Consider the following 25,649-nt stretch of genomic DNA (forward strand, 5'->3'; position numbering starts at 1 on the left):
TCGTAACTGATGCGTTCTCCCGTGAGATTTCCAGGATCCATTTGTATCTGGTTGTCCACCTACCTCTGAGTGCGTATGCGCGCCGGTGTTAAGTGGTGCTCACCGCTTCACCTACATCCCACCCGCCCTGCCTTATCGAGCGGCCGCCGGGTCGGGCGTGAATATATATATATATATAATATATTATTATATATATATATATGACACTCACTCACTCACTATAATAGATCGTAACTGATGCGTTCTCCCGTGGATTTCCAGGATCCATTTGTATCTGGTTGTCCCCTACCTCTGAGTGCGTATGCGCGCCGGTGTTAAGTGGTGCTCACCGCTTCACCTACATCCCACCCGTCCCTGCCTGTATCGAGCGGCCGCCGGTCGGGCGTGAAAGCATGTCTGAAGCGCAGCCCGGTCCATTCCAGGCATGACCTGCCAGTCTTGCGTGCGCAACATCGAGACGACGGTCGGCGACAACGCCGGCATCCACTCCATCGTCGTCTCGCTGCCGGACGAGAGCGCCACCGTGACCTTCGACCCGCAGCTGACCTCACCGCAAGGCATGGTGAGTACTGGCGGCGCCGCTGACCTCTGACCCGCCGATAACCTTGCTGGTGATATTCAATCCCCGTTTTTTATTCGTGTAGCGCGCTTCGCGTTAGATGATACTTGGACGAGTGGCCCGTGATTATGCATGCCGATAACAAGATAACATGCTCCCTTAACGTGTCGGGTCACGGACCAGGGTCAGCTTTTGCACGAATTTGTACTCTCCCTGCTTGAAATAAGACAGTTCACTCAGCAATACCACTACGACGCGGTATTTCCGGGACAAAATTATTTATAGTTGTGAACAGACGGGCATTTCGTTTGTCGCGCTTGCGCCTGACTGTTCAGCGCCGGCTCTCCACGTGGGCGAGAGACTTCTGCGCCACACCGGCCTCTGCCAGCGGATGTTGTGTTTTCACTGTCGCGCAGTTCCGCTGTGAAAACGCTCTCCGGGCTGGCTTCCGGCCACTGGAGTTTCCACGTATCGGCTGGTGACCTGGGCTGTGATAGCGATCGCCCTCGTCACCGTGACCTTTGACCCGTCGGTGGTGTCGCGTATCAGCACCTGTGTGGACGAGGGCATACCGCAGCGGTACTGTAGCCGTCGGCCGCGCGAGGTGTCCACAGACGGCTGCTGATGGATTAGGTGTGTGGTGTGGGCTACGTGGGCAGCCAGCCGCATGATGTGGCGACGGGAAGGCCGGGATGGGTGGCAAGGACGCCGGCGTCATGCTTTGAACCCTCCTTACCATGCTGCTGCCCTGTGTGTTGTGTATCTGCTGCATCTGGCTCTTACGAATGAGGCCACATTGTCTGCCATTGTGGGGAGTCCGTGCGCGGGGCCCCTGGCGTCCGGACGCTATGTTCTTCACTTTTATGAGCGAGAGTGACTTCTTCGGTATTGAAATTGGGTATACCTTGCGAACACGTCACAGATTGCATACTCGACGCAGATTGCGACCTGACACACGACTTGACACGACACATGACACACGACACACACACTGCTTTGGTAACGCTCGCAAACGCTACAATTGGTCCGGGAACGAGCGCCGTTTTAGATGGCGGTGGCGTCACCTGAAGGGATCGAACAATACCCGCATGTTGTGAATTGATCGAGTGCAGGTCGTAGTGCTCCATTGCTGCATTGGTGCATTCGAACTGTATCCACAACCCACGGTAATCATTGCGGAGAAATTTCCCATCGTTCGCGATTGGCGCCGTCCGCTCCAGTGCACGTTCACACAGCTGGTGGGCCTCTCCGCGTCCGAGTCATCGCGCCGCGTCGAGCGTCTGACGCGCGAGTGTCCTGGAGCGCGCCAGCCCCTGAGACGGGAGAGTGCCGCACCGCCACTCAGGTTCCGCTTGGCGGGGCGGCGGCGGCGCGTTCAGCGGCAGGTCTTCAGAAACCGTCACGTCACGGCGTCACAATGGCGCGGCCGCCACAGCTGATTCTCGGGTCAGGCCCGTCCCCGCCGGGTGCCTTCAACCATGCGTCTGCCGAGGGTTTGCACCCGGCACCGCCGTCGCCGTCGATCGTACGTGCCGTGCGCACCGGTTGATCACAGCGCACGTCTCCGCCCCCAGGCGGCATTGGTATTGACGCACGGCACCGTGCGGTGTGCCAGGCGCAATGATCGCTTCCGTGTTCTGGACGCTGCCAGCGTCGGTGCTGTGCACCCGACTGTCCTCTGTTGTGTACCGTGTGCACCCGTCGCTCAGCACGCCTGCAGGCGCTGTGTCGGCCTGCGTCTTTAACTGGGCTACGCCGTCGGCTGTGTGCCGTGTGCACTCACCGCCTGTTGCGACTCCGGCCGCTGCCAGTAACGCCTGCCTGCACCCGGCTATGCCGTCGTTTGTGTGCCGTGTGCACGGGTGTCCTGGCGAGTCTCCGCGGCATTCAACGTCGATTTTTGCGCCCGACACGACCGTTCACGAGCGCCCGGCGTCGGCAGACGCAGTGTCGGGTGCAGCCGGTGCGGCGTTTACAGAGGGGCCGTCACCTGGCTCGTCCCATGTCGCCCTGTCGCCGGTCTCACGCCGCCCCGGCGCCGGCACGATGGGACCGCGCCACCAGGCTCCTTCGTTGGGTCTGGCCCGGCCAAGTCTGTACCGTAGGCCATGATAAACAGCTTTGCGGACAATCACTGATTGTTCTAGTGTTGTTCGTTCGTAGTTGCGTTTGCACAAATTAAAACTAGATCAACGAAAGCTGTTGTTTTCTGTCGGTGTGCAGCTTTACGAGCCCCGCTACATTAATCCATTAGCTAATGGACCACGACACGTTATTCGGCTGATTACAATCATTATAGTGTCACGGGTGGGTGGCATGGTGTAAGATTTTATGCTAAGGTGACGCTTAGGAGTTTATGGTTACGTTTAAGATTTATATTTAATATTTTAACGTTTAAGGTTTTATGGTTAAGGTAGTGTTCTACATTTATATGGAGGTTTGAACTGAATAGCCATCTGGAAAACTTTCGGTGTTTTTCACAATTCTGCCTTTTAGTTTCTGGGCTACACGCCTGCAAAAATGGGAAGGGTATATCGGGGTGAGTATTTCAGTCACGTTGGTATTCACGACGTCATGATTCAAAGTCATTCAAGTCATTCAAATCCTGCCATTTCATAAGCCATGCGACGATCAAGGCCATGCATAAAATAATTGTCGAGATATTCATACCTGGCATTCGTGAGCGCGATTTCCAGATATAACGGCCATCAATTGGCTCTCAATAAGTGTTGCGTAAGGTGCGATGACGCAATCAAACCATGACGCATTGAGGGGCATATTTACTAAACAACTAAACAAAGAATGGTGCGATCTAGAACAATCTTTCACTTTAAAAAATTGTTAGATAATTAGTTACCGATAATTAGAAGTAGGCTGGTTTCATCATATCTGATGTGTGGACGGCCGCCACGTCGAAGACACCGAGGTTCCAGGTGCACTATATTCCATGACCGCCCATCGCCAACACCGCGCCTCGACTCCTCGTGGACGCTGACAGGGAAACAACGAAACCTCGGAAACGGACAGACAGACGTAGAACTAAACAGAGCGGAAACAGACAGAACAGAGACTAAAATTAGCAATACAAAATTAATACGAAAATAGCATGGATTGAATAACACTAAATTAGACCTCAAGATACAACAAACTTAGTGACTCAACAAACGAGAAGAGAGCACTAAATCAAACTAGAAATGCAAACGGTACACCGACTACAGATGCTTGCTTCAATGTCCTCAAAAGTGAAGCATTCCCTCTAAGTGACCACACCTGCGTGTCTCATGCTGTCCTGCAAGTGGCAGGACGGCAAAACGATGGACGGTCACTTCAATCCGACGATGTACAACGTAATCGCGACATCACAAACAAATTATTAGAGCAATGAATGGTGGCACTTCCTTTGATTACACTACGGTGTGTGCCCTTATTTACTGCCCCAGTGTGCTCAAACGGGACCGAGAAAGCGTCCGGCATGCGCTGGCAAAATGAAGCGTCTGAGTCTCTGAAACACCAGTCCACGCGTACTTTCTACGGCCGGGTTTAATTAAATGCACCGGCGCGTGTGAATCGCTGTGGGGCACAGCAGAGCACCTGTACCAGGGCAGACTTACACCAGACCCAGGTGTAAAGTTTCCAAACGTGCAACGCGATGCCTATGCTGCACGGGTGCAGTTTGTGTCTTTTGCCACTCTGGGGCCTTCAGCTGAGCTGCCATCGCATAAGGCACTCGCTTGCAAAAATTTAAACCAGAACAAAGAATGCGCGAAGAAATGAATCCGCAACGAATATGAGCGGTGCGTATGCGCAGGCAAGCTCCATGAAGTTGAAAATTGACGGTCTGTCTAACGTCGTGGTGCCGTCAGCCTGCGGTTTAGAAAGCCTGCGAAACGATCCGATGTGCCGTTTGTGAGTTTTTGCGATCATTTTTGCTTGCTTTTTTCACCGGGGGAATTCGCAAGCTTTGTATGTCTTATCATACACTAGTACGAGTTTTTCATGCGTTTTGTGGTCTATTGTGCCGCTCCTCTGACCTTGGGACATCTTAGGTGTCGTACTTAGCCCCACACCGTGCAAACTAACGTTTCCACCATGCACTGACATTCCACACGGTGAAAACTGATGTTTCGTAACATGCAGACAGACATCTGGTCAGTTGGTTTGCACAATCGGTATGCCGCTCCTACACATCGCGGAACGCGGGTCAGCGTGCCGCAACTTGGAACTGGCGTGACGTCCGCGCGAGGAGTGACGCGGACACTGACGTGCCGCCGCAAGATGACGCGGATACTGACGTGCCGTCCACGCAAGAGAGTGACGCGGATACTGACGTGCCGTCCGTGCAAGAATGTTACGGACACTGACGTGCCGCCCGCACGAGAGAGTGGCGCGGACACTGACGTGCCGTCCACGCAAGAGAGTGAGGCGGATACTGACGTGCCGTCCGCGCAAGAGAGTGAGGCGGACACTGACGTGCCGCCCTCACGAGAGAGTGACGCGGACACTGACGTTCCGTGCGCACAAGAGAGTAATGCGCACACTAGCGTGACGTCCGCGCGAGACGGTAGCGCGGACACTGACGTGCCGTCCGCACGAGAGAATGCGCGGACACTGACGTGCCGTCCGCACGAGAGAATGGCGCGGACACTGACGTGCCCCTCGCGCGAGAGAGTGACGCGGACAATGACGTTCCGTCTGCGCAAGGAAGTGGCGCGAACGCTGACGTTTCTTCCACGCGAGAAAGTGACGCGGACAGCTGTCGGCGGTCGTCGCCTTGTGCTGGTGTCGATCGATGGCTGCACGACCTCCGGGGGTCGCGACGGAGCGCGGCCCTTCGCCGCCGCCGACGCTGCCCGCTCGCGCCCTTAGTCGGTGTTGACGATTCGCCGGCAGCGGCGGCGGCGGAGTGGGGGTCCCGATGACCCGCGGAAGGGGCCGGCGGGCCCGCGGGGACCGCGCCGCCCTGCTGACGGACCGGCCGGTCAGCTACGGCGCCCACAGGTACGGCGCCGAGCGGGCGGGCTGGCGGCCTCCGCCAGGCTGTCCTGGCCGGGCGCTGCTGAGGAAGTCAGATTGGGCTAATGTTGATGTCGGAGTTTAGAGCAAGAGGAAGCGAAGAGGGGAGAGCCGCCGTTGCAATATTGATAGTGACTTTAGCTTGTATGCACTTACCTTTGTGCAGGTATTTGAAGCTTGTAGCCAGCGTTCTTCACTAGAGAATGTTACGCACGTAGTTTAACGCTCATTGGTTGATGTTTTTTCTCATAGGGGACATGTACGCTATTAAAGCTTGTGTGGCTGTTAAGGATTCTGAATGCCGGGAACAGAGAAGTGTGACAGCTTTCGTGGGACTTCGCTAATACGCGTGCAGAAAAATATTTAGGATGCTCCTAAAAACCATGTGGGCTTTTCTAAAGAAAAGAGCTATTCCGTGATGTATATATATATTATATATATATAATAATATATATATATATTATATATTATATATATATATATGTGTGTGTATATATGTATATAGATATAGATATAGATATAGATATATATATATATATATATATATATCTATATATACAAACCAGAATAATTAAAATCCAATACTTCCAAAAATTGCTGAAGGCTGTCTTACCTCAATGACCCTGACTTGTAACCACAGCAACGCCAAGGTTGGAACCTGAACGTACCATTAAGAGCTGGGCTGATAACCCAATGATTTATAAGGATGAATGAAATGAGCGCTGAAATCTCCTCTGTCGCGTGCATATTGAAGTCCTTTTAGCTGTCAACGAAACTGGACTCAGTGCTTTATCGAGGACCGGTTCGCCTCCCTTAATAACGGTAACTACCAAAGGTGTTTTTATATTTAGTAAAGCTTGGCCCGCACGGCGGTCGGTGGGGGCTCAGCGGGAGGAGGTGAGCGTTACTGGAGTTGAGGCTGAGCTGAGCTGAGCTGAGCTGACTGAGCTGAGCTGAGCTGAGCTGAGCTGAACTGAGCTGAGATGAGCTGAGCTGAGCTGAGCTGAGCTGAGCTGAGGAGACCGAGCTAAACTGAGCTGAGCTGAGCTGAGCTGAGCTGAGCTGAGCTGAGCTGAGCTGAACTGACTGAACGAACTGAGCTGAGCGTTGCGTCAACCCTGCGCAGCCCGGCGCGCCGATTTACGTTGAGTGATGTGTTGGGGTGACGTACCGCCCGCGGCAAACCAACGCTGCGCATCGGCTTGTATGGTGCGAGCGTCAGGCGGCCTGGCGCGAAGTGTCAGCTGGCTTCGTGCGAAATGTCAGTAGGGAATGATGCAACGCGTGCATCCGCCTCCGGAAGTCACTATATTGTCGTTGCAGTTTTAAGCTGTTCGTGTAGCGGTGTACGTGTTGGCTTACGTAATGTTTGTCATCTCTTTCCTTAACGTTGCTCGAGTGGTTCGTCTAGTCGGCCGTTTGTTTGCCCGTCACATATCAACCCCCGTATGCATCGCAGTGCATGTGTCGAGCGCGACTGATAAAACCTCATTCGCACAGTCTCCCTAAAATGTCGCATCCTCTGAAGGTTTTGCCAGTTTCCCTCGCCCAGCCGTGACCACATCAGCACCGTATCTCCGAGCCGCACTGATAAGGGCCGGGAGGCGGGAGGCGGCGACCGCGCCGGCCCCCGGCCGCCGTCACGTGCAGCCAGTCGGCTGCCGGAGCAGCGGCACGTCACGCCCGGCCGGCGGCGACGGTGGCAGCGGCTCGCTCCGTCTGCACGCGGCGTCAGTGTACCGTTGTTGGGCGCGGGGAGGTGACGCGGCGCGATGGTGCGCTCCAAATACGTGCGGCTGCGGCCGACCAGGTGAGGCTGCGGCGCTGTCGGGACGACACGGACGCCACCGTCGGCTGACGCGGCCCGCCGTTGTCGGATGACACGGGCGCACGTTATCAGACGACACGGGCGCCATTGTCGGACGACCGGGCGCCGTTGTCGGACGACCACGGCATGTTGTCGAACGACACGGGCACTGTTGTCGGACGACACGGGCGCCGCTGTCGGACGACACAGGCACCGTTGTCGGACGACACGGGCGCCGCTGTCGGACGACACGGGTGCCGTTGTCGAATGACACGGACGCTGCTATCGGGCGACACGAGTGGCGTTGTCGGACGACACGGGCGCCGTTGTCGGACGACACTGCATGAGCGGATAGTGAGCAGATGGCTCGGTTCCCAGCGGTCTTGTGGTTGGTCTCAGCCGTCGTGTGAGGGCTCTGCGGCTGCCTGCATCCAGACGCCGTACGGGGCTGACTCGTTCCTGCTTGGCCGCGAGCGGGCCGCCTGCTGGACGGGTAAAGCCGGCCAGCTTCGTGTCCCGGAGCCTGGATTTCCTCTCCGTGACCGGTTTCTGAGGGTGCTGCATATTGGCTTAAGACGGGGTCCGCGTACCAAGCGCCTGGCCAGTTCGTTGAAAGCTCTGAGTGAAGTGAAACACAGAGTGAGGATCGGTTCGACCATTCGAAAGTACAATTAAACTGGGTGACTCTCAGACATGTCAGTTGGTTCCAACAGCGCTTATCAGCATATGTTTTTTACTTTAGATTGTACTGAGCCACGCACAAACGGTTCTTGCATTATTGGCGCCATCATCTTGGCTGCCACCAGTGGAGCAAAGCTGCTCCCTCATCGCTGCCCTCCTTACGAAATGCTCGATTATTTCAAGTCGTTGAATGACGCTCTCCATGCTGTTGAGTCATGGTCCACGGGTTTTCAGTGCTATTTCCCATGGCCTGCCCCACGCGCGTCACAACTTCCTGGTCAGGTCCAAGATGGAGGGCATGCAGCTGCGTCGGCGCGAAAAATACTCGTTTTCGAACTAAGTGGTGTTATTCCCGTTTACACTGCGTATTGGACGGGCCACATAGTCACTAAAGAGCGGACTGAGAACGTACATCGCCATTGGCGGTAACGGTTACATGTGATTAAATGAGAGCATGGTTGCTGCTGTTTCATTTGCCCGTGGCGGGTCTGCTTCAAATCGGGGTGTCATTGCACAGGAGACGCGCGGGCAGGCTCGTGCTCGAACCCGCTCCAGCTGAGTCGCATGGCGATGGGCCGGTTTCAAGCAAATACGGTGGACTGAATCCCACTCGGTCTGACGGAAGGAAGTCGTTCCATTCTGACTCGGTTGGAGTTTTGCTGATTCCAGGCTCGGCTGCTCCCTCCGTGGGTCAGGCACGAGCCGGCTGTAGGGACTGTGTAAAGTAGACCGCGTTTAAGTCGTGAACGTTTCCTTGTAATTTAGACTGCAAAACCGGTTACCAACGCACGGCATCTTCTTATCGTCATACCTTCCTGTGACGTAGAGGGACAAAATTACCCGGAAATCGATCGTGTACAGGCGATGGCGATCTGACGATAGTTTGGACTTACGGCCGCTTCAGGTACTTGGTTACTTGGCGGTTCATACAGGCATGCCTTGCCGGGCGCTGCGTAGTATAGGCAACGATCATACGTTTTTTTGCTATTGTTCTAATAGATCATCATCCTTGAATGTCGGTATCAGGCCGGCCCGTCCACGAGGCGTCCGGACTGACCTTCGCGGCAGTGCTGTGGCATGTCGTTGCCCGCTGAGTGATCTACACCCCAGCGTCGGTGGGGTTCAGCAGCCGGCCGGGAGCCGGTGATCCCGGCCCGGCTGCAGTCGGGACGGGACGAGCGACGCCTGCCGTCCCCGGCTGCCTCTGTCTGCAGCGGTGCGCTGGCGCCGGACGGGTTCGCCTTGGTCGTGCCTGCAGAACGGGCGCGGCGATGGCGGAGCTGGCGACAACAGCCCTTGACACCGGCCGGGGGCAGCGGCCGGGATCAACGGCCGGGGGCGCGGGTGTACCGTACAGCAGCGCCGGGTGCTGCTGCTCATCGCCAGTATTCCCCATTAACATCGCTCTCTCCATGCTGCAACGACCCCGACTGTCACAACCGCCGCCGCCGGCGCTTTCCTGACGCCCGCCTCCCTCTCCCGACAGTGACATGATCGACGACATGGGCTTCGACGCGTCGCTGCCGGCGGCGGCCGGCGGCGGCGGCGACGGCGCGGGCGACGGAGCCTCGCGCACGGTCGTGCTCGACATCGGCGGCATGACGTGCCAGTCGGTGTGTGCGCAACATCGAGGCGACGGTCGGCGGCGGCCGGGCGTGCGCGCCGTGCGCGTTTGACCTGGCGGCGGCGGCGCGGCTGGCTGGAGGTGGCGCCCGAGCTCGCCGACCAGCAGCTGATCGACTGGGTGGAGGAGATGGGCTTCGAGGCGCGCCTGGCCGCCGAGCTGCAGTGCCGCCTGGCCATCGAGAACATGAGCTGCCAGTCGTGCGTGCGGAACATCGAGGGCAAGGTGGCCGCCCAGCCGGGGGTGCTTCGGCGTCAAGGTGGGTGCGACGGCGCCTGGTGGTGGCCGCCGTGGCGTCCGGAGAAGGTGCGGCGGCGGGCCAGCAGCGCCCGGCGTCTGTCTGGTGCGCGTTCCGATGTGTGCCGATCAACACTGAAGTGCGCAATGACCCGGGAAGGGAGTGTCATGCGCCAGATCATAGAGAGCCTAGCCTTATTTGAAAGTTAAGAATGTGCGTGAATCATGCCTGAACGTTTTGTCATACACGTTAGAAACTTTTTCGAGCGTTCCAGAGGAACCACTGGATGCAATTAGAGACCTAAGAACCCGTTTCCTCATGCGTAGCCTGATCATTGTTCAAGCACATTGGATTGTTCCATTAGCGTTCCGTAATGACGAGCCAGGCCACTTGCTGGCGAGTCCAGCTTCAAGCAGCGCAACAAATATAACCCCTAGTGACCTGACCGGCCCAACGGCAGCGCCTTCCTACAGAAGTCAATTATTCACAGCCGTTGGCCTTGGAGTGACAAGGGCGTTTGATCATCACAAAACACGTTACTGATCTTAACTTACCGCGCGTTGCTGGGATACTTCAAAACACGTAAGTGGGGTTCGCGTAACGTCGCAGTGCCGCGACCAGACCCTGAACTAAATTCCCGCCGCCATGAACCAGCCGGGAAAGCCGGGAATCCACGGCTCGACAGTCGTGAGCATCGAACAAAAAATATTCTGGGCAGAGCGGCGCTGCCCGCTGTCCCGTACGTGGTCTGGGCGCAGATGCACGTGCTCAGTGATCGTCGCATGCCCGGGCGCGCCAGTGCCGCCATTTGAGCGGCGCTGATGGAAATGTCTGCGCTTCATATCGCCGGCTAGTCTGCGCCCGCGCTCCCCGGTATGAGGGACGCTGCCGGGACGGATATGGGTGGCGCCGGCCGGAGGGGAGGGGGCCTGGACCGGCTGCAGCGCGGCGCCGGCCCGGCCGCCACGCTCCCAGATACCGTGCCTTTCTCCGGTGTCGCCAGAGAAACGTCACGGCCAGGGAGGAGCTGGCCCGTCTCGTTCCTGTCTATGTCATGGGTCGTGTGGTGGGGTTGTCCAGATGGGGCCGTTCCCACGCCAAACGTCGACGCCACAGCGGCTGCTGCCGGTGGTCGATGTTGCGATGCTCCCCGCGTGCCGGGAGTGTTCCCGTTTTGCGGGCTGTGCCCTCTGGCGGGACCGCCGTCTGCGAGCAGTGATGACGTGTGGACCTGCCAGCGTTTGGCCATTCCGCCGATGTGCCGCCATCAGCGGCCGCTCGCTCTGAAGGACGTCGCCAGCACCTCGCTCGATCAGGTACTCGGATTGACGCGCATTCTCGTTCCGCAGGTGGACCTGGAGGCCAAGGAGGGTGTCATCACCTACAACCCGCAGGTCACTTCTCCCGGCACGCTGGAGGACTTCGTCAACGGCATCGGGAAGTTCAGGGCCGCCGTGAAGCCACCGTCGGATGGATCTTCCACAGGTCTGCATGACTGACGTGCTGTCGAGGAATGGTAACGATCTTGTCTTGGCTTGCAGCGTGGTTGGTGTATTCCACGTTCGTTCCCAGCCAGTGGTCTTTGTCGTTGAGCTGGGATGTGGACCCTCGTTTTACAGTGAAGGATTTCTAACATGAAAGGATCAAGTTTGGCTGGGGAACTATGCAAAGTTTTGTCGTTACTTGTTAACTTCCGACATCTTTTACGGAAACGTGTGCCCGCAGCTGTTGTAGATGGTATGCCTGCCAGCGTTCGGTGCCTTCGGTCGGCAAACATATCTACACTTGACCGGTCAGAGTAGACATAGGACCGTCCTCATGTCCATCTGCGTGTCGCTGCCTTGTCAGCCACATTATCCTGGCCACTCCCCCCGATTCCGGTGGCGGTCGCACGGCTTAGTGGGCCCTTCCGTCCCCAGGGCCCGTGGACGGCTGCCTCACACCTCTGTATGTCCCCAGGGCCCGTGGACGGCCGCCTCACACCATCTGCGCATCCCCAGGGCCCGTGGACGGCCGCCTCACACCTCTGCGCGTCCCCAGGGCCTGTGGACAGTCGCCTGACACCTCTGCGCGTCCCCAGGGCCCATGGATGGCCAGCGACCGTCTCACACCTCTGCGCGTCCCCAGGACCCGCGCAGGACAAGGCCGGACGGCCGGTCGGACTCGCCTCCGCGGCAGGCGCTGCTCTCGGCCCGCGCGCCGGGTGAGTCGCCGCGCTCGCCGCCGAAGCCGCCGCGCTCGCCGCAGAGCGCCACCCGTAGGCCCGGAGAAGACGCCGTCAGTCCAGGGAAGTCGACACGCTCGGCGGCCGACGAGCTGGAGACGTGCACCGTCTCCATCCGCGGCATGACGTGCGCCAGCTGCGTCAGCGCCATCGAGAAGCACATGGACAAGGTGGACGGTGAGTACGGCTGCGACTGTGTGCCGGGAGCTTGCGCGGGCGCGGGCGCAGGCGCGGGCGCGGGCGTGGGGTCGGGTTTCATGAGGTGCGGCTGGTTGGCAGACTGGTGCGTAACCGAATCAATAAAGTGCGCTTGTGGCCGTGTGCACATTGCGCTGAAGAAGGCGCAGTGACGAAACTTTTGACTCGTAATTTGTTGTAGGTGCGGGAAGGCGCAACGTTTTGTGTTTGGCTTCTCGAACAATAAGGAACCCCGCAACGGTAGGGTCAACATGCCAGCATCACAAGCTCAGCCTGGTGGCTTGGGCGTCCGTCGGCTCAAGGAATCCCCTCCCGTTCCTCTCTTCGCACTGTTGGCATTCAGTCGCACCGTGGTACCGTTTGGGCGTAGGTCGAAGGGTAGGGGAAGCCACCTCTCCAGTGCGCAAACAGTGGCTCGTTCCCATGCTGACCCGCCGTGTGACCATTGTAGTTGGTGCACCCCGAAGCTCGTGCTGACCGCCCCTCGCGCGGCCACAGGTGTGGAATCGATCCTGGTGGCGCTGCTGGCTGGCAAAGCCGAGGTGCAGTACGACCCGGCTGTGCTGCTGCCCTCGCAGGTGGCCGGCCTTATCTCCGACATTGGCTTCCCGGCCCCAGCTGCTGGAGAACCATAGCCCGGAGGGCACGCTCGACCTCGAGGTAGGCGGCGTGGCGGCACGGCACGCGGTGGCACACGCTCGTGCACGGAGTTCAGTTCAGTTCAGTTCAGTTCAGTTCAGTTTATTGCGGTTACATCTTGAAATACCTTCAGGCATTTCCACGCCCACGCCCACGCCCACGCCCACGCCCACGCCCACGCCCACGCCCACGCCCACGCCCAAGCGGCGCGGGCGTGGGCATGGGCGTGGGTGGGGGTGTGGGCGTGGGCGTGGGCTTGAGTGTGGGACAGCGCGCTGAGTTGGCGGCGAACGCCGGTCACGAATGAAGCCCATTTCCCTGATGAAGGTGCTGTCAGCGAAGATATTCTGCACGAGTGCTGAATGAAAAGCCGTCCCTTGATTCGGCACAAATTGGGAGCGTTTGTGTTCGGTTACGGCTGGCCGCCGGCCCGCCGCCGTGGCGCGCGTCAGCTGGCAGCAGCCCGGATGTGTACCCCGTCACCCTGACCGCCCCTGACCCCGGGCCGGCAGATCCGCGGGATGACCTGCGCATCGTGCGTGCACACGATCGAGACGAACGTGGTGCGGCGGCCGGGCGTGGTGTCCGTGTCGGTGGCGCTGGCGACGGAGCGCGGGCGGGTCGTGTTCGACCCGGGCCAGACGGGACCGCGAGACATCATCCAGGCGATCGAGGTGAGACGACGGCGGCGGTGGGCGGTGGCGGGGCCAGCACCGGCCAGCGGGTCCTGTTGACAAGTGTGGCAGGGCGCTGGATTGGTCGGTGGTGCGCGACCCGCTGGAAGTGCAGGGCGAGTGGCGAGCGGAGCTGGGTGGCGCTGGAGTGACTCGGGCTGGGTGGTGGTGTGGGCCGACTCGTGTGAGCGCTCGGATTTGCCAGTTGCCCGTTACCCTCATGTTCCTTCAGAGACTCCGGGCAGGGACAGCCCGCTGCGGCCCACGACGCTGAGGTACAGACATGTTTGAAGATAGACCGACAGCTATCTAGAACTACTTTGAAACACGATAATTCCCGCGGAGTATTTCTAATCATTTTGCGATACAAAACAGGCGTCGCAGCGAGCCGTCGTAAGAACGGCAGGTGCTGAGGCACCAGTGGTGTCAGGAGTGACATGTCGGTACTGCCCTGTTGCCTCGGCTTTGTTCGTAATCCCGCCACAGATGGTGAGGTTTTCAGGGGTGTCGGTTTGTCGTGCCGACTGCACAGCCGGCCGCAGGTGGCGTGCTGTCCCGGGGCGTAGCGCCGTGTCACCACCGCCTATGATGTCCTGCTGACGGGCTGAGCAGCACTGCACGCCCATTGTGAAGGACATGATGTAGTGCTGGCCGTGTTCAGCCGGCCGTGGAGTGTTGCCCGGGGTTGCCCCGGGACGTATGGCTGACCTGTGTTGGCACAAGCTGGGTGTGCGGGGCGCCGAGCGCTCCGGTCCGTCAGCTGGCCTTCTCCGCTCCCCCCGCCGCCTGATGATCGTCCAAACTCAAGGGACTTGTTGACGTTATGCCCGGCTGGCCAACGGCGCCCGCCTGTGGCCGCTTGAAGCAGCAGTAGGGTCCCTCTCTCAACACACCACGACGCAACCGCGCGGCTTGTATCTGCAATGCAGTAGAATGCAACGGCTTTGTCTGCCTCTCTGGCCAGGACCTGGGCTTCGAGGCGGCGCTCCGCTCGGGCAAGCAGGGCAGCGCGTCGTACCTGGACCACCGCGAGGAGATCGCCAAGTGGCGCAACTCGTTCCTGGTGTCGCTGTTCTTCGGCGTGCCGTGCATGCTCATCATGGTGTTCTTCATGGTGCGCATGCGCCGGCTCGGCCATGGCAGCATGTGCTGCGTGGTGCCCGGCCTCTCCATGGAGAACCTGCTCATGTTCATCCTTTCGACGCCGGTGCAGGTGAGGGCGGGGTCGCGTGGCCTCGCCGGCTGGGTTGGACCGGGGTGCGGGCGGCGACGGGCGGATTTTGACCGGTTTCGTGGTGGGCTCCGGAGTGAAGGGAGGCGCTCGTGTATATTGATCTGCTTGGGCGGTTTTAGGCATCCACATTCAGTCCAAATAAATATGTTTTTGCTCGGGTCTACGTGGCTTCGAGTGTCTGGCCCGTCCCGTATGGGTTACCATCTCGTGTATGCCGTTTGTTTTGGGCGTCGGCGCTGGATCTACCCAAGCGTGTTTCATTTGCACATGCTCGCCGAGTCGAACACTCCCGGCCTTCAGCCCACGCTGATGGACCAGTGCTGCTGCAGACACTGAATAAAGCACCCGTACGGCCTTGCACCCACAATGCGTGCATCCTGCTCCCTGCCACAGGAGCCCATTTCCGTCCCTGTCGCATGCCGCCGTGCCTGACGGCGTGCTCGTGCGGCGCTGACGCCCCGCCTCGCCCCCAGTTTATCGGCGGCCGGCACTTCTACGTGGCGGCGGTGAAGTCGCTGCGCCACGGCGCCGCCTCCATGGACGTGCTCATCATGCTGGCCACGACCGTGTCGTACGTGTACTCGGTGGCCGTGGTGGTGGCGGCCATGCTGCTGCAGGAGTCGGCGAGCCCGCTTACCTTCTTCGACACGCCGCCGATGCTGCTGGTGTTCGTCTCGCTGGGCCGGTGGCTCGAGCACATTGCTAAGGTGGCCGCGCGAGGTCGGCGCTGTTAGGGGTGCGCGCGTTGCATGGGTTGTGGCGGCTGGGGCTGTCAGAGGGGGGGGGGGGGGGGGGGGGGCGATGGTGGTGGTCAAGCACTGTACAGGGTGGAGCGTCGATGCTGTGGACAGTGGGCACGACGACCGGTAGGGGAGGATTGTGGGATGAATTATGAGATTTACGCCTGGTGGTAGTCATACTTGTGGTTTCAGTGGATTGTAGTATTAGTAGGTGATTTTTGCAATCACGTTATGCTGTGGTTTGTGGTAGTGGTGGCTGCTCCCATGCATGCAATGCGGTGATCGTTCTCTCCCAGATTTTCTGCCAGTTCACATAATCTCATAAAATTGTAGATGCCGCTGCCGTCGCCGTCCTTTTCGGACGCACCTTCCGTTCAGCCGCTGTATCCGTTCCTCACCATCCGCGAGCATTGGCGCTGCTCGGCGGTTTCCATTCCCCGTGCACCCGAACACCACATACACGGACATCGCGCGCTTACCCTCAGGGAAAGACGTCTGAGGCGCTGGCCAAGCTGATCTCGCTGCAGCCCACTGAGGCGGTGCTAGTGACGCTGGGGGAGAACAGGGAGGTGCTCACAGAGGACAGCATCTCCGTCGAGCTGGTACACCGCGGCGACATCCTCAAGGTCGGCAGCGATGCTACCACGCTGATGGCAGCGGAGCTTCTCGTTGGCGAGACTTGAAACGACGCGTTGCGTGTCACTGGGAGGAGACAATGCGATTTGCAAGCGGCTGACACCATGAAAGCCCGTCGGACGACGGCTGCAGCGGTGCCTGTGTGCAGCGGGCCTGACTGTGGTGTGTCCGCCAGATGGTGCCCGGCTCCAAGGTGCCGGTGGACGGCCGTGTCCTCAGCGGCGGGCCTGACTGTGGTGTGTCCGCCAGGTGGTGCCCGGCGCCAAGGTGCCGGTGGACGGCCGTGTCCTCAGTGGCCACTCCCTCTGCGACGAGTCCCTCATCACCGGCGAGTCCATGCCCGTCGCCAAGAAGCCAGGTCAGTGCCGGCCGCTCCAGCCGGGGCGAGGCGTTCGCGGGGGGGGGGGGGGGGGGGGAGTGCGCTGAAGCTAAGCATGGGCACGGCGATGGAGGGACCTTTTGCTCGGTCAGTTGGAGAGACGCTTGGGCGGCTTGTCTGAGCTGGCCTGACCTCGGCCCGTGCGATGCGCAGGCCGGGCGGCGTCGCGGCGTCCTATGCTGTTCGTGTGTGCATCGTACCGGGATAGCTCTCTGTGTTGATGCTGGTGTGTTTGACCAGTGTCTACTTTGATACAGCCCAGCTTGTTTGTGTAGCTCTTCTGAAGGGCCGTGCTTGAACCATGTTGACCCTTTCGCCACGTTTGTCATCCGCTGACAGGGGCTACAATAGCGCGACCATCGGCCTGATCTGGGACTCAGGGACCTTCAGTCGTACCCAGATGGGCGGCCCGCTATCAGCCTTGGTTGCCTTAGCTCGTGGTCCGCTGGCCAGCGTGCCCCTCCATGAGGCCCTGCCCTGCCCTGCCCTGCCCTGCCCTGCCCTGCCCTGCTAAAACCTGCGTCTGACGCCGTGTCCGGCAGGCTCGCAGCTGATCGGCGGCGCCATCAACCAGAACGGCACCCTGCTGATGACTGTGACGCACGTGGGCCAGGACACGACCTTGGCGCAGATCGTGCAGCTGGTGGAGGAGGCGCAAACCAGCAAGGCGCCCATCCAGCAGCTGGCCGACCGCGTGGCAGGTCGGTCGACGGTCTGCACCTCCGCCTGGACCATCTTGAACCGCGCCGACCCTCCGTGCTCTCCTTTGTCCGTGCACTGGCACAACGGCCGACGCCTGTCGTCTGGGCGGCAGGAGGTGGTCGCGCCTCTTCTCTGTCGTTGTCCTCGTGACTTCAACGCGTACCGGTCCAGCTGCCAGCGGCCGGCCAGCACGGCGGAAGGCAGGCTGAGTTAGCAACGGACCTCAGCATGGCCACCTCACGGCCCCCTCGCACCGCCCACCTCGCCCGTGCGCTGGCCTAGCTGGTGTGCCCAGCGCCTGTAGAGGACTGTTCACGTGTTAAGCTATGCAGAAGGAGCCGCACTCGTGGGGTGTGCTCGCTCCTCGCTGTGGGAATCTTTCGACTGGACCAGTCGTTACGATTGCCGCTGAATAACTCGGTCTGGAGCGTAGTTTGGCTGCCATGGGTTTGCACAAACTGGCGAGCGTCAGACTGTGCCTCGGATAGCACGGGCCGGTGCTGCTGAACGGTGGAGCGGAGCCGCTAACGAGTTTTCCCGGTCCCATGGCAGGTTACTTCATCCCGATCGTGGTGTCCGTCTCGGTGACGACCCTGATCGGCTGGACCATCGCCGGATACGTCGACATCCACTACATCGACCCCCACTTCAACGTGAGCGCTCGCATGCCCGTCGCAAGTGTAGTCAGCGGCGGACGGTGCGGGGTTCAAGCGCTCGATACCGGCCGGCTTTGAATCAGAGCTGGCCGAAAATCCCCCTCGAGTTTGATCGAAGCTGTTTACGTTGCGCTGGGGGTGGTTGTATCTCTAACGCCGGCTGATTGTGTGAAATTTTCTGCGGGTCTGTGTGCGATTCTCTAAAAAATCAACAGATGTTCAATACAAGATGGCTGTCATTAATGCCGGTGGCTGTCAAAGTCAGCCCAGGGCCCTGTGTTGATGTGTTCTCCCTGCCGCTTCAGCGTTCCCAGGCCACTCGAGCCCAGTCACCGACCGCCACGCAGGGCAGTCCGCCGTCTGTCCCGCTCCACACCCGCGTGGTCATTTCTCGCGGTGCGCGGCTGACATCACCGGCGCGACCTCCGGCCGGCAGGGCACCTCGGTGCACGGCGAGACGCGCGACGAGGTCATCTTCCAGTTCTCGTTCCGGTTCGCGCTGACCGTGCTGGCGATCGCCTGTCCGTGCGCGCTGGGCCTGGCCACGCCCACCGCCGTCATGGTGGGCACCGGCGTCGGCGCACTCAATGGCATCCTCATCAAAGGCGCGGAGGCTCTGGAGAACGCGCACAAGGTGGGCTGATGGCGCGGACGCCGGTGGAGGGGTGCTGGGCAGGGCAGCGGGCCGGGCCGGGTGTGGTGAGGATGGAGGGGGCGATGGGCTGGGCCGGGGGTGGCACCGGTCGCGTCAGGCACACATTGTGGGCCCGGGGAGAGGGGGGTGGGCGGGGCCGGGTGTGGTGAGGATGGAGGGGGGCGATGGGCTGGGCCGGGGGTGGCACCGGTCGCGTCAGGTACACGTGGGCCCCGGCAAGAGGGGTCGGCGGGGCCGGGTGTGGCACTGGGGGAGGAGGAGGCGGGCTGGGCCGAGTGTGGCGCCGGCGGAGGGGGCGGTGGGCTGGGCCGGGTGTGGCCCCGATCCCGCCAGGTGCGCAGTGCGGTGTTCGACATGTCCATCCGTTGTCCGTCTGATGTGGTGTTTCTCCGCCCGTCCGCCAGGTGCGCAGTGTGGTCTTCGACAAGACCGGCACCATTACGCGCGGCCTGCCGTCTCTGACCCACCTGGCGGTGTACGTGGACGAGGTCACCTGCCCGCTGGCCCGGCTGCTGGCGCTGCTCGCCTCAGCGGAGGCCAGCAGCGAGCACCCCATCGCGCACGGTAAGAGGGGCGCGGTAACGACACGAGGAGAAGAACAAGAAGAAGATGCTTGAGGGGGGAGATCTCGCGACTGTGGCTGGCTGAGTAGTGTGCTGCGACCAGCACTGTCTTGCCGACGGGGGAAATGTGTGGCGTTCGTTTCCTCTCTCGATTCTGTTCAGTAGCTCACAGTTGGGTTTATGGCATACCGGACTTGATGCAGATTTGACTACATCGTGTCACTGTCACATTGACGTGTTTTGCACGTGCGCTTGTGATCCGGCTCTCTGACAGCCATTGGCTGGTGAGCTGACACATGAGGCATTTCCAGCATGGGTGTACATTGTCCGTTACCCTGCATCCGGCCAGCACCGTCCCTCAATGAACGTCTACGTAATAACATCTACTGCCAAGCATCCAACGTGGAATGGCGACACTGACAATTCTGGCCACAGTCGGAGACCCTTATGACATTTGATGTGTCATGTCCGCATATTTATGGCTGTTGTAGAGCATTTCGAATTCCGGGCTTATTTGGACGCAAGCTTTTATAATGGCATAAAAACACGACGCAGGGTTATAATCGACTTTAGCGACACGCGTTAAGCGTTCAATTCAGTAGTGACAAACTTGTACCGACGAGGCGCGAAAAGAACACATGCGGCCCAGTAATCGTTAGATTTTCGTTTTCCATCTTCGGGTGGAATGTAAGACCCGTCGCGCCCCCGGCGATGAGGTGCAGATCACTGACCGAACCCCAGTCGAGTGACATGAGGTCTCGGGCTCCGGTCGAGGTCACAGGAGGCGTACAGCGCCGTCGGCAGGTCGCTGCCGCCAGTGTCTGCTCGTTCTGGGACGGCCGCCGCCGGTGTCTGCTCGCCTCTGGGGCGCGCGACCGAACAAGCCGAGGGAGGGGGGGGGGGGGGGAGGGGTACGCACTAGAGGAGCCGGGACCCGAAACGGACGTAACCCTCGCTGCAGAGAAACGCGGGGTGCTCCTTGCACCTCCAAGGTGCTCCTTGCCGTCACTCGTAAGGCCGCGCCCACCTGCTCCGCGCTCGGCCCTCGCCCGCCCCCGGACCACGCGGTAACCCCGGCCTGACCATCCGCGTGCCTGCAGCGATCGTGCGCTTCGTCAAGGAGACGCTGTCGGTGGACGCGCTCGGCACCTGCGAACGGCTTCCAGGCGGTGTCCGGCTTCGGCGTCAGCTGCGTCGTCTCTACATCGATGCTCTGGTAGCCGCCGGCCAGAGAGCCGAGGCCGTCACCAACTTGCTGAACCAGCTCTCGCCGCCGACCGGGTACGTGGCTCGTCGGGGCCATGGGAGCAGCTGATGTGGTTTCTGGACGGGTGTTTGCGTTGCTTTCGGCCAACCTCTGGCCAGTTAGCCGTCAGTTATCCAAACTGTGGTCATCAGTTCATCGCGCGTCAGGAACTTAACTTGTTTTTTTAGTGATGATGCAGTGTCAAGAAGTTGTTCACTGACATGTCAAGGTGATTATCAGGGGGCCCAGGCTTCCTGTTCGTCGTCCGGGCGTGGCCTCACGTGACCTCGGCGGGCGCCTGTGTCGCCAGCTACCAGTACCGGGCCGGCGAGCAAGGCGGCGCTGACTCTGCACGAGGCGAACGGTGGAGTTCCTGCCGGAGGTGGGCGCCGCCCGGCCGCCGGCCGATGACCTGCTCGACCTGAACGCGGCGCAGAAGCGCGAGTACAAGGTCAGTGAGGTGCTCACCCGGCCGCGTGGCGGCCGCCACCAGTGCCAGCTGGGCTGCAAACGTGGCTGCGCTGACATGAACAGCTGAAAAGTGAGTCTGGGCCTGAGGACCCTGGCTGATACTCGATGGAGCGTCTGTTTTAAGTTGTTCAGTGCATTAGTGAGGAACGTTAGTCACATAGATGAGACAGTAGTATAAGGCTAATGCTACTGTCTCATCTATGTGAGCGTCTGTAGTGTCTGTGTCACCCGTCGTGGCCGCCGCCCCGCTGTCGCTGGCGTCGGCGCTGCCCGTCCGTCGGTCTGACGTCACTGTCGCGGGCCCGGCCGCCGGTCTGACGTCACTGTCCCGGGTCGGCCGCCAGGTGCTGATCGGAACCGCGAATGGATGCGCCAAAACGGCATGGAGGTGCCGGCGGCCGTCGACGCCGGCATGCGGGATCAGGAAGAGCGCGGCCGCACCGCCATCCTGTGCGCCGTCGACGGTCAGTGACAGCGCGGTGGGGGAGTGGAGGGAGGCGGTGTTTGCTCGGCTGTGTCGACGTGGGATGCGGATGTTGGGCGTAAGAGGCGACGGTGAGGTGTCTGGTGAGTCTCGGGTGCCTGTGTGTGAACCTCGGTGACGGTGGTGAGGGGGCCGGTTAGTGTGTGCCCGCCGCTCACCTGGTGGCGGACCCTGAACGTCCGCGCCGAGGACTGGATGTCACAGGACGGCGTAAGGACCCCGACCGTAACTGTCCCCGTGGTGTGGGCGGTGCCCCCACCCCGACGGTCCGTGCTGTGACGCTCCCCGCCGCGGTGGGCAGTGAGCCCACTCGGGCTCCGTTTGCCGGATTACTGCGGGTGGGGGCTCAGTCGCCGCTGTGGGGAACGCCGCCGACCTGATCGACCGACGCCTAGTCGTCTTGCGTTTTGTCTATCGCGTCGTTTGCATCGGACACTCATGCGCGATTTACATCATGGTACTCTCGAGGCAGGAAAGGACGCATTGGTCGTACAGTCCGGACGAACTCACTGGACCGGCCTATTGGACCGGCCGTCCTCGCTGTTGCCGCCGCCCTAGCCAGTCAGCTCCGACCGAGCGCCCCTATCCCCTACCACCCACGCGCCGGTCTCACCGCTAACCCGCTTCAGGGACCCCCGTCTGACCACTGATACCACGTCCTCTGACCTCAGGCGTGCCGTGACCTGACCACGTCCTCTGACCTCAGGCGTGCCGTGACCTGACCACGTCCTCCGACCTCAGGCGTGCCGTGACCTGACCACGTCCTCTGACCTCAGGCGTGCCGTGACCTGACCACGTCCTCCGACCTCAGGCGTGTCGTGACCTGACACGTCTCCGACCTCAGGCGTGCCGTGACCTGACCACGTCCCTCCGACCTCAGGCGTGCCGTGACCTGACCACGTCCTCCGACCTCAGGCGTGCTGTGACCTGAACACGTCCTCCGACCTCAGGCGTGCCGTGACCTGACCACGTCCTCCGACCTCAGGCGTGCCGTGACCTGAACACGTCCTCCGACCTCAGGCGTGCCGTGACCTGACCACGTCCTCCGACCTCAGGCGTGCCGTGACCTGAACACGTCCTCCGACCTCAGGCGTGCCGTGACCTGACCACGTCCTCTGACCTCAGGCGGACGTGACCTGACCACGTCCTCCGACCTCAGGCCTACCGTGACCCGATGATGTCCTCTTACATCAGGCGTGCTGGTGGCCATGGTGGCCGTGGCTGACACGGTGAAGCCGGAGGCGCACCTGGCCGTGTACACGCTGAAGCGGATGGGCCTGGACGTCGTGCTGCTGACTGGCGACAACCAGAAGACGGCAGCGGCCATCGCGCGCCAGGCCGGCATCTCGCGCGTCTTCGCCGAGGTCCTGCCGTCGCATAAGGTGACCGGCCGCCGCGGTGCCCTTCCCTCCCTGTCGCCGCGTTCCTCTTGGTTCCGCTCCCTTCACACGGCGTGCTGGGTCGTCACTCTCAGCATGCTGGTGTGCCGTTGTCTGGGATGTGGCGCCTGTGTGAATGCGTGGTGGGAGAGGGGACGCATCGATACACGCTGGTGCATTGCCGCGTCCGTGACCTCTGCTGGCGTGCCACCTGTGCAGCGAGAGACGGCTGTTGGTGATTGCGTCAGACGGGGGTATTCGTCAATGGTCCTTTTACTCCAGCTGCGTTATGCAGCGAACCGGTGCGTTTTTCCTCATGCACTGTGCGGCTTTTTATCAGCTTGCATTCATATATGCAATATGGCCAGACAATATGTCATGCGATGTCGTGACCATACTAATAGTATACCCTCTATCATAGCAATGACGTACCAAATACCATAAGATGTCCGTATATGAATGCAAAACTGTCGAAACACATAATTAAGCACACTCCTTAACACAAGGAAATGTTAATACCTTATTATATTTCTCCACGAGCAAACGTAACACCACCACGAGCAAACGTAAGCCGCGCGCCGCGCCATGAGCGCTGCGTGGCATGCTATCGCGTGTCGGCTCCAGCTGCTCTCATGATGAAAGGCCTCATGTGAGTGAGCAGGCTCCTGTTACATATACCTCTTTCGCGAACGGACCGTGTGTGTCCAGCCCAGGTGGCGTCACATCTGGCGGTCCCTGTACCGCACTCGAACCCAGTGCCGCTCCCCCGTCCGTACTGACGCCGCCGCCGCGGTCGGCCGCCCAGGTGAAGAAGATCCAGCAGCTGCAGTCGCTGGGCCAGCGAGTGGCCATGGTGGGCGACGGCATCAACGACTCGCCGGCGCTGACGCAGGCCGACGTCGGCATCGCCATCTCGTCCGGCACGGACGTGGCCGTCGAGGCGGCCAGCATCGTGCTCATGCGGGTCAGTGGCGCCGTCGGACCCCCTGCCGCGTCCCCCGCGAGCTGCGGGACCGGATCGCTGGGCGGCGGGTGCCCCTTCACTGCTGGCTGGATGGGTGAGGGGCTGGGCGGATAGGCATGCACGGCGTGCGATGCGGGGATGGGATCCACGGGAGGTGAGGGTTGGTGCTTGCATAAGAGGGCGGGGGGGGGGGGGGAGGAGGGTTGTGGACTGAATTGCCGCGGTGGTTTAGGAGCGCAGTCGGACGATGAAGCTGGACTGCTGATCGGGGCACGTTCTGCGCCACCTGCGGTTTTTTGTGGAAGACTGGTGGGCGTGGGCCAGCTGTGGTGGTCAGTGTTCGGGTTTGTGTTATTTGGAACATGATTAGGTGCCCCTTGTCGTGTATTGTAGGACATAAGCGTGAAGAAGACGGCGCTGTTTCTTTTAGCAAGGTTACGGTCGTCACACCAGTGCGTTCACGTCACATCCATATTGCACCCATTCTTACATGTTTTAGCTGGCATAAATTACAAATTTGTTCTGATCTAGGATACCTCGCCGTCTTTGGTGTGTAGGACTGGCCCGTCCTCGTAACTTGGTTTTTATTCATTACTAAAACAGCGTTGTAAGTGGAAGCTCACGGAGGGCACGCACCAGGTAAAACGACTGAGAGGACCCGATGGAGAGCGTGGTTGTTCGAATCTTTGCTTATCTCATGTCTTATCTTTGCTCACCCGTCTTTTTCCTTGCAGAACGATCTGCTCGACGTTATTGCCTGTCTCGATCTCTCGCGAAGAACAGTGAAGAGGATACGAATGAACTTCGTCTTCGCCAGTATTTATAACCTCGTCGGTACGTTAGCTTCTTTTTAGCTAACTCCCACTGCACACCGATTGTGATCCCAGCGACCCAATGCCCTGCATTTGACAGTGGCCCACATCTCCCGGCCTCGTGTGCCATTATGCCGGTGGTTTCCCTCGGCTAGATGTGCCTCCTCCCTTAACTGATATCCCTCAGGTAATGGTGACGCTCGGTCACAGGTCATTGATATGATACGAATGTGACTCCATTAACATGTCCGCGCAGGCAGCCCTCGGATTAATACGCACTGACACCGTGACAAGCACCGAACCTGTGAGCTCGGTGTGACCCCAGCAGCAAGACGTATCTCAACTCAGCATCGCTCGAGACGGGCACCCCTCGGCTGGGTGACCACCGCTCTGACAGGCCTCACGCGGCTGAATGCGCCGCCCCTCCCCCCGATGACACAGTCGCACTCGTGACTTCAGCGGTGCCGCTCTCTGTCGACGGCGTGCCCCGTGCGCCTGCTCCAGTGGGGCCGCGCCCCCTAGCTCAGCGTGTTTCCTCTCCGTGCGGCAGGTATTCCTCTGGCGGCCGGCGTGTTCCGGCCCTGGGGTATCGTGCTGCAGCCGTGGATGGGCTCGGCCGCCATGGCTCTCAGCTCGGTCTCGGTCGTCTGCTCCTCGCTGCTGCTCAAGCTGTGAGTTCGCGAACGGAAGTGCTGTCGGGGCAGATCCGCCGGCTCTGCTGTAGCCGCACCGGCTGTCCCATTGGCGTCCGAAGACACGTCTTGTGAACGCGTCGTTTTTAAGCCGTCGGCCCGTTGGCGTTTTCTACATAGTTTGTCTCTAGTGCGCGACTCCGTAACGGATCGGGTATGTACCGTCGGCGCAACGTGGGTGGACATTTCGGCTCTAACATACAGAGATCCGCTTCCTGGCGTGCAATATTGAGCGTGCGCGCCGTCCCGTGCGGGGTCCAGGGATGCCGGGGGCGTCCACTATTATGTGTCCACTGTCCAGGCTGCCGTGCTGTGGCGACCAGGCTACTGGCGATTTCTGGATCCTTATCGTTTCCACTAACGATTCTGTCCGCATTTG

General features: G+C 60.1%; 1 protein-coding gene across 1 annotated transcript in view; it reads left to right on the plus strand.

Moving 5' to 3' along the window:
- The first annotated feature begins 424 nt into the window (after window positions 1–424).
- Window positions 425–25,649, plus strand: part of LOC119092179 (copper-transporting ATPase 2-like) — a 28,178-nt gene continuing 2,953 nt past the window's right edge. The window contains 23 exon segments of the mRNA XM_037215156.1: window positions 425–562; window positions 9,766–9,927; window positions 11,272–11,407; window positions 11,842–11,869; window positions 12,184–12,323; window positions 12,843–12,984; window positions 12,986–13,004; window positions 13,496–13,657; window positions 14,622–14,870; window positions 15,365–15,598; window positions 16,117–16,257; window positions 16,517–16,625; window positions 17,189–17,347; window positions 17,901–18,001; window positions 18,441–18,638; window positions 19,064–19,223; window positions 20,323–20,503; window positions 20,826–20,980; window positions 21,284–21,403; window positions 22,618–22,805; window positions 23,608–23,766; window positions 24,501–24,600; window positions 25,129–25,249. Of these exon segments, the coding sequence (XP_037071051.1) occupies window positions 425–562; window positions 9,766–9,927; window positions 11,272–11,407; window positions 11,842–11,869; window positions 12,184–12,323; window positions 12,843–12,984; window positions 12,986–13,004; window positions 13,496–13,657; window positions 14,622–14,870; window positions 15,365–15,598; window positions 16,117–16,257; window positions 16,517–16,625; window positions 17,189–17,347; window positions 17,901–18,001; window positions 18,441–18,638; window positions 19,064–19,223; window positions 20,323–20,503; window positions 20,826–20,980; window positions 21,284–21,403; window positions 22,618–22,805; window positions 23,608–23,766; window positions 24,501–24,600; window positions 25,129–25,249 (3,302 nt within the window).

This window comes from Pollicipes pollicipes, unplaced genomic scaffold (genome assembly GCF_011947565.3).
Source record: "Pollicipes pollicipes isolate AB1234 unplaced genomic scaffold, Ppol_2.1 Scaffold_3447;HRSCAF=4054_pilon_pilon_pilon, whole genome shotgun sequence".
NCBI lineage: Eukaryota > Metazoa > Arthropoda > Thecostraca > Pollicipedomorpha > Pollicipedidae > Pollicipes > Pollicipes pollicipes.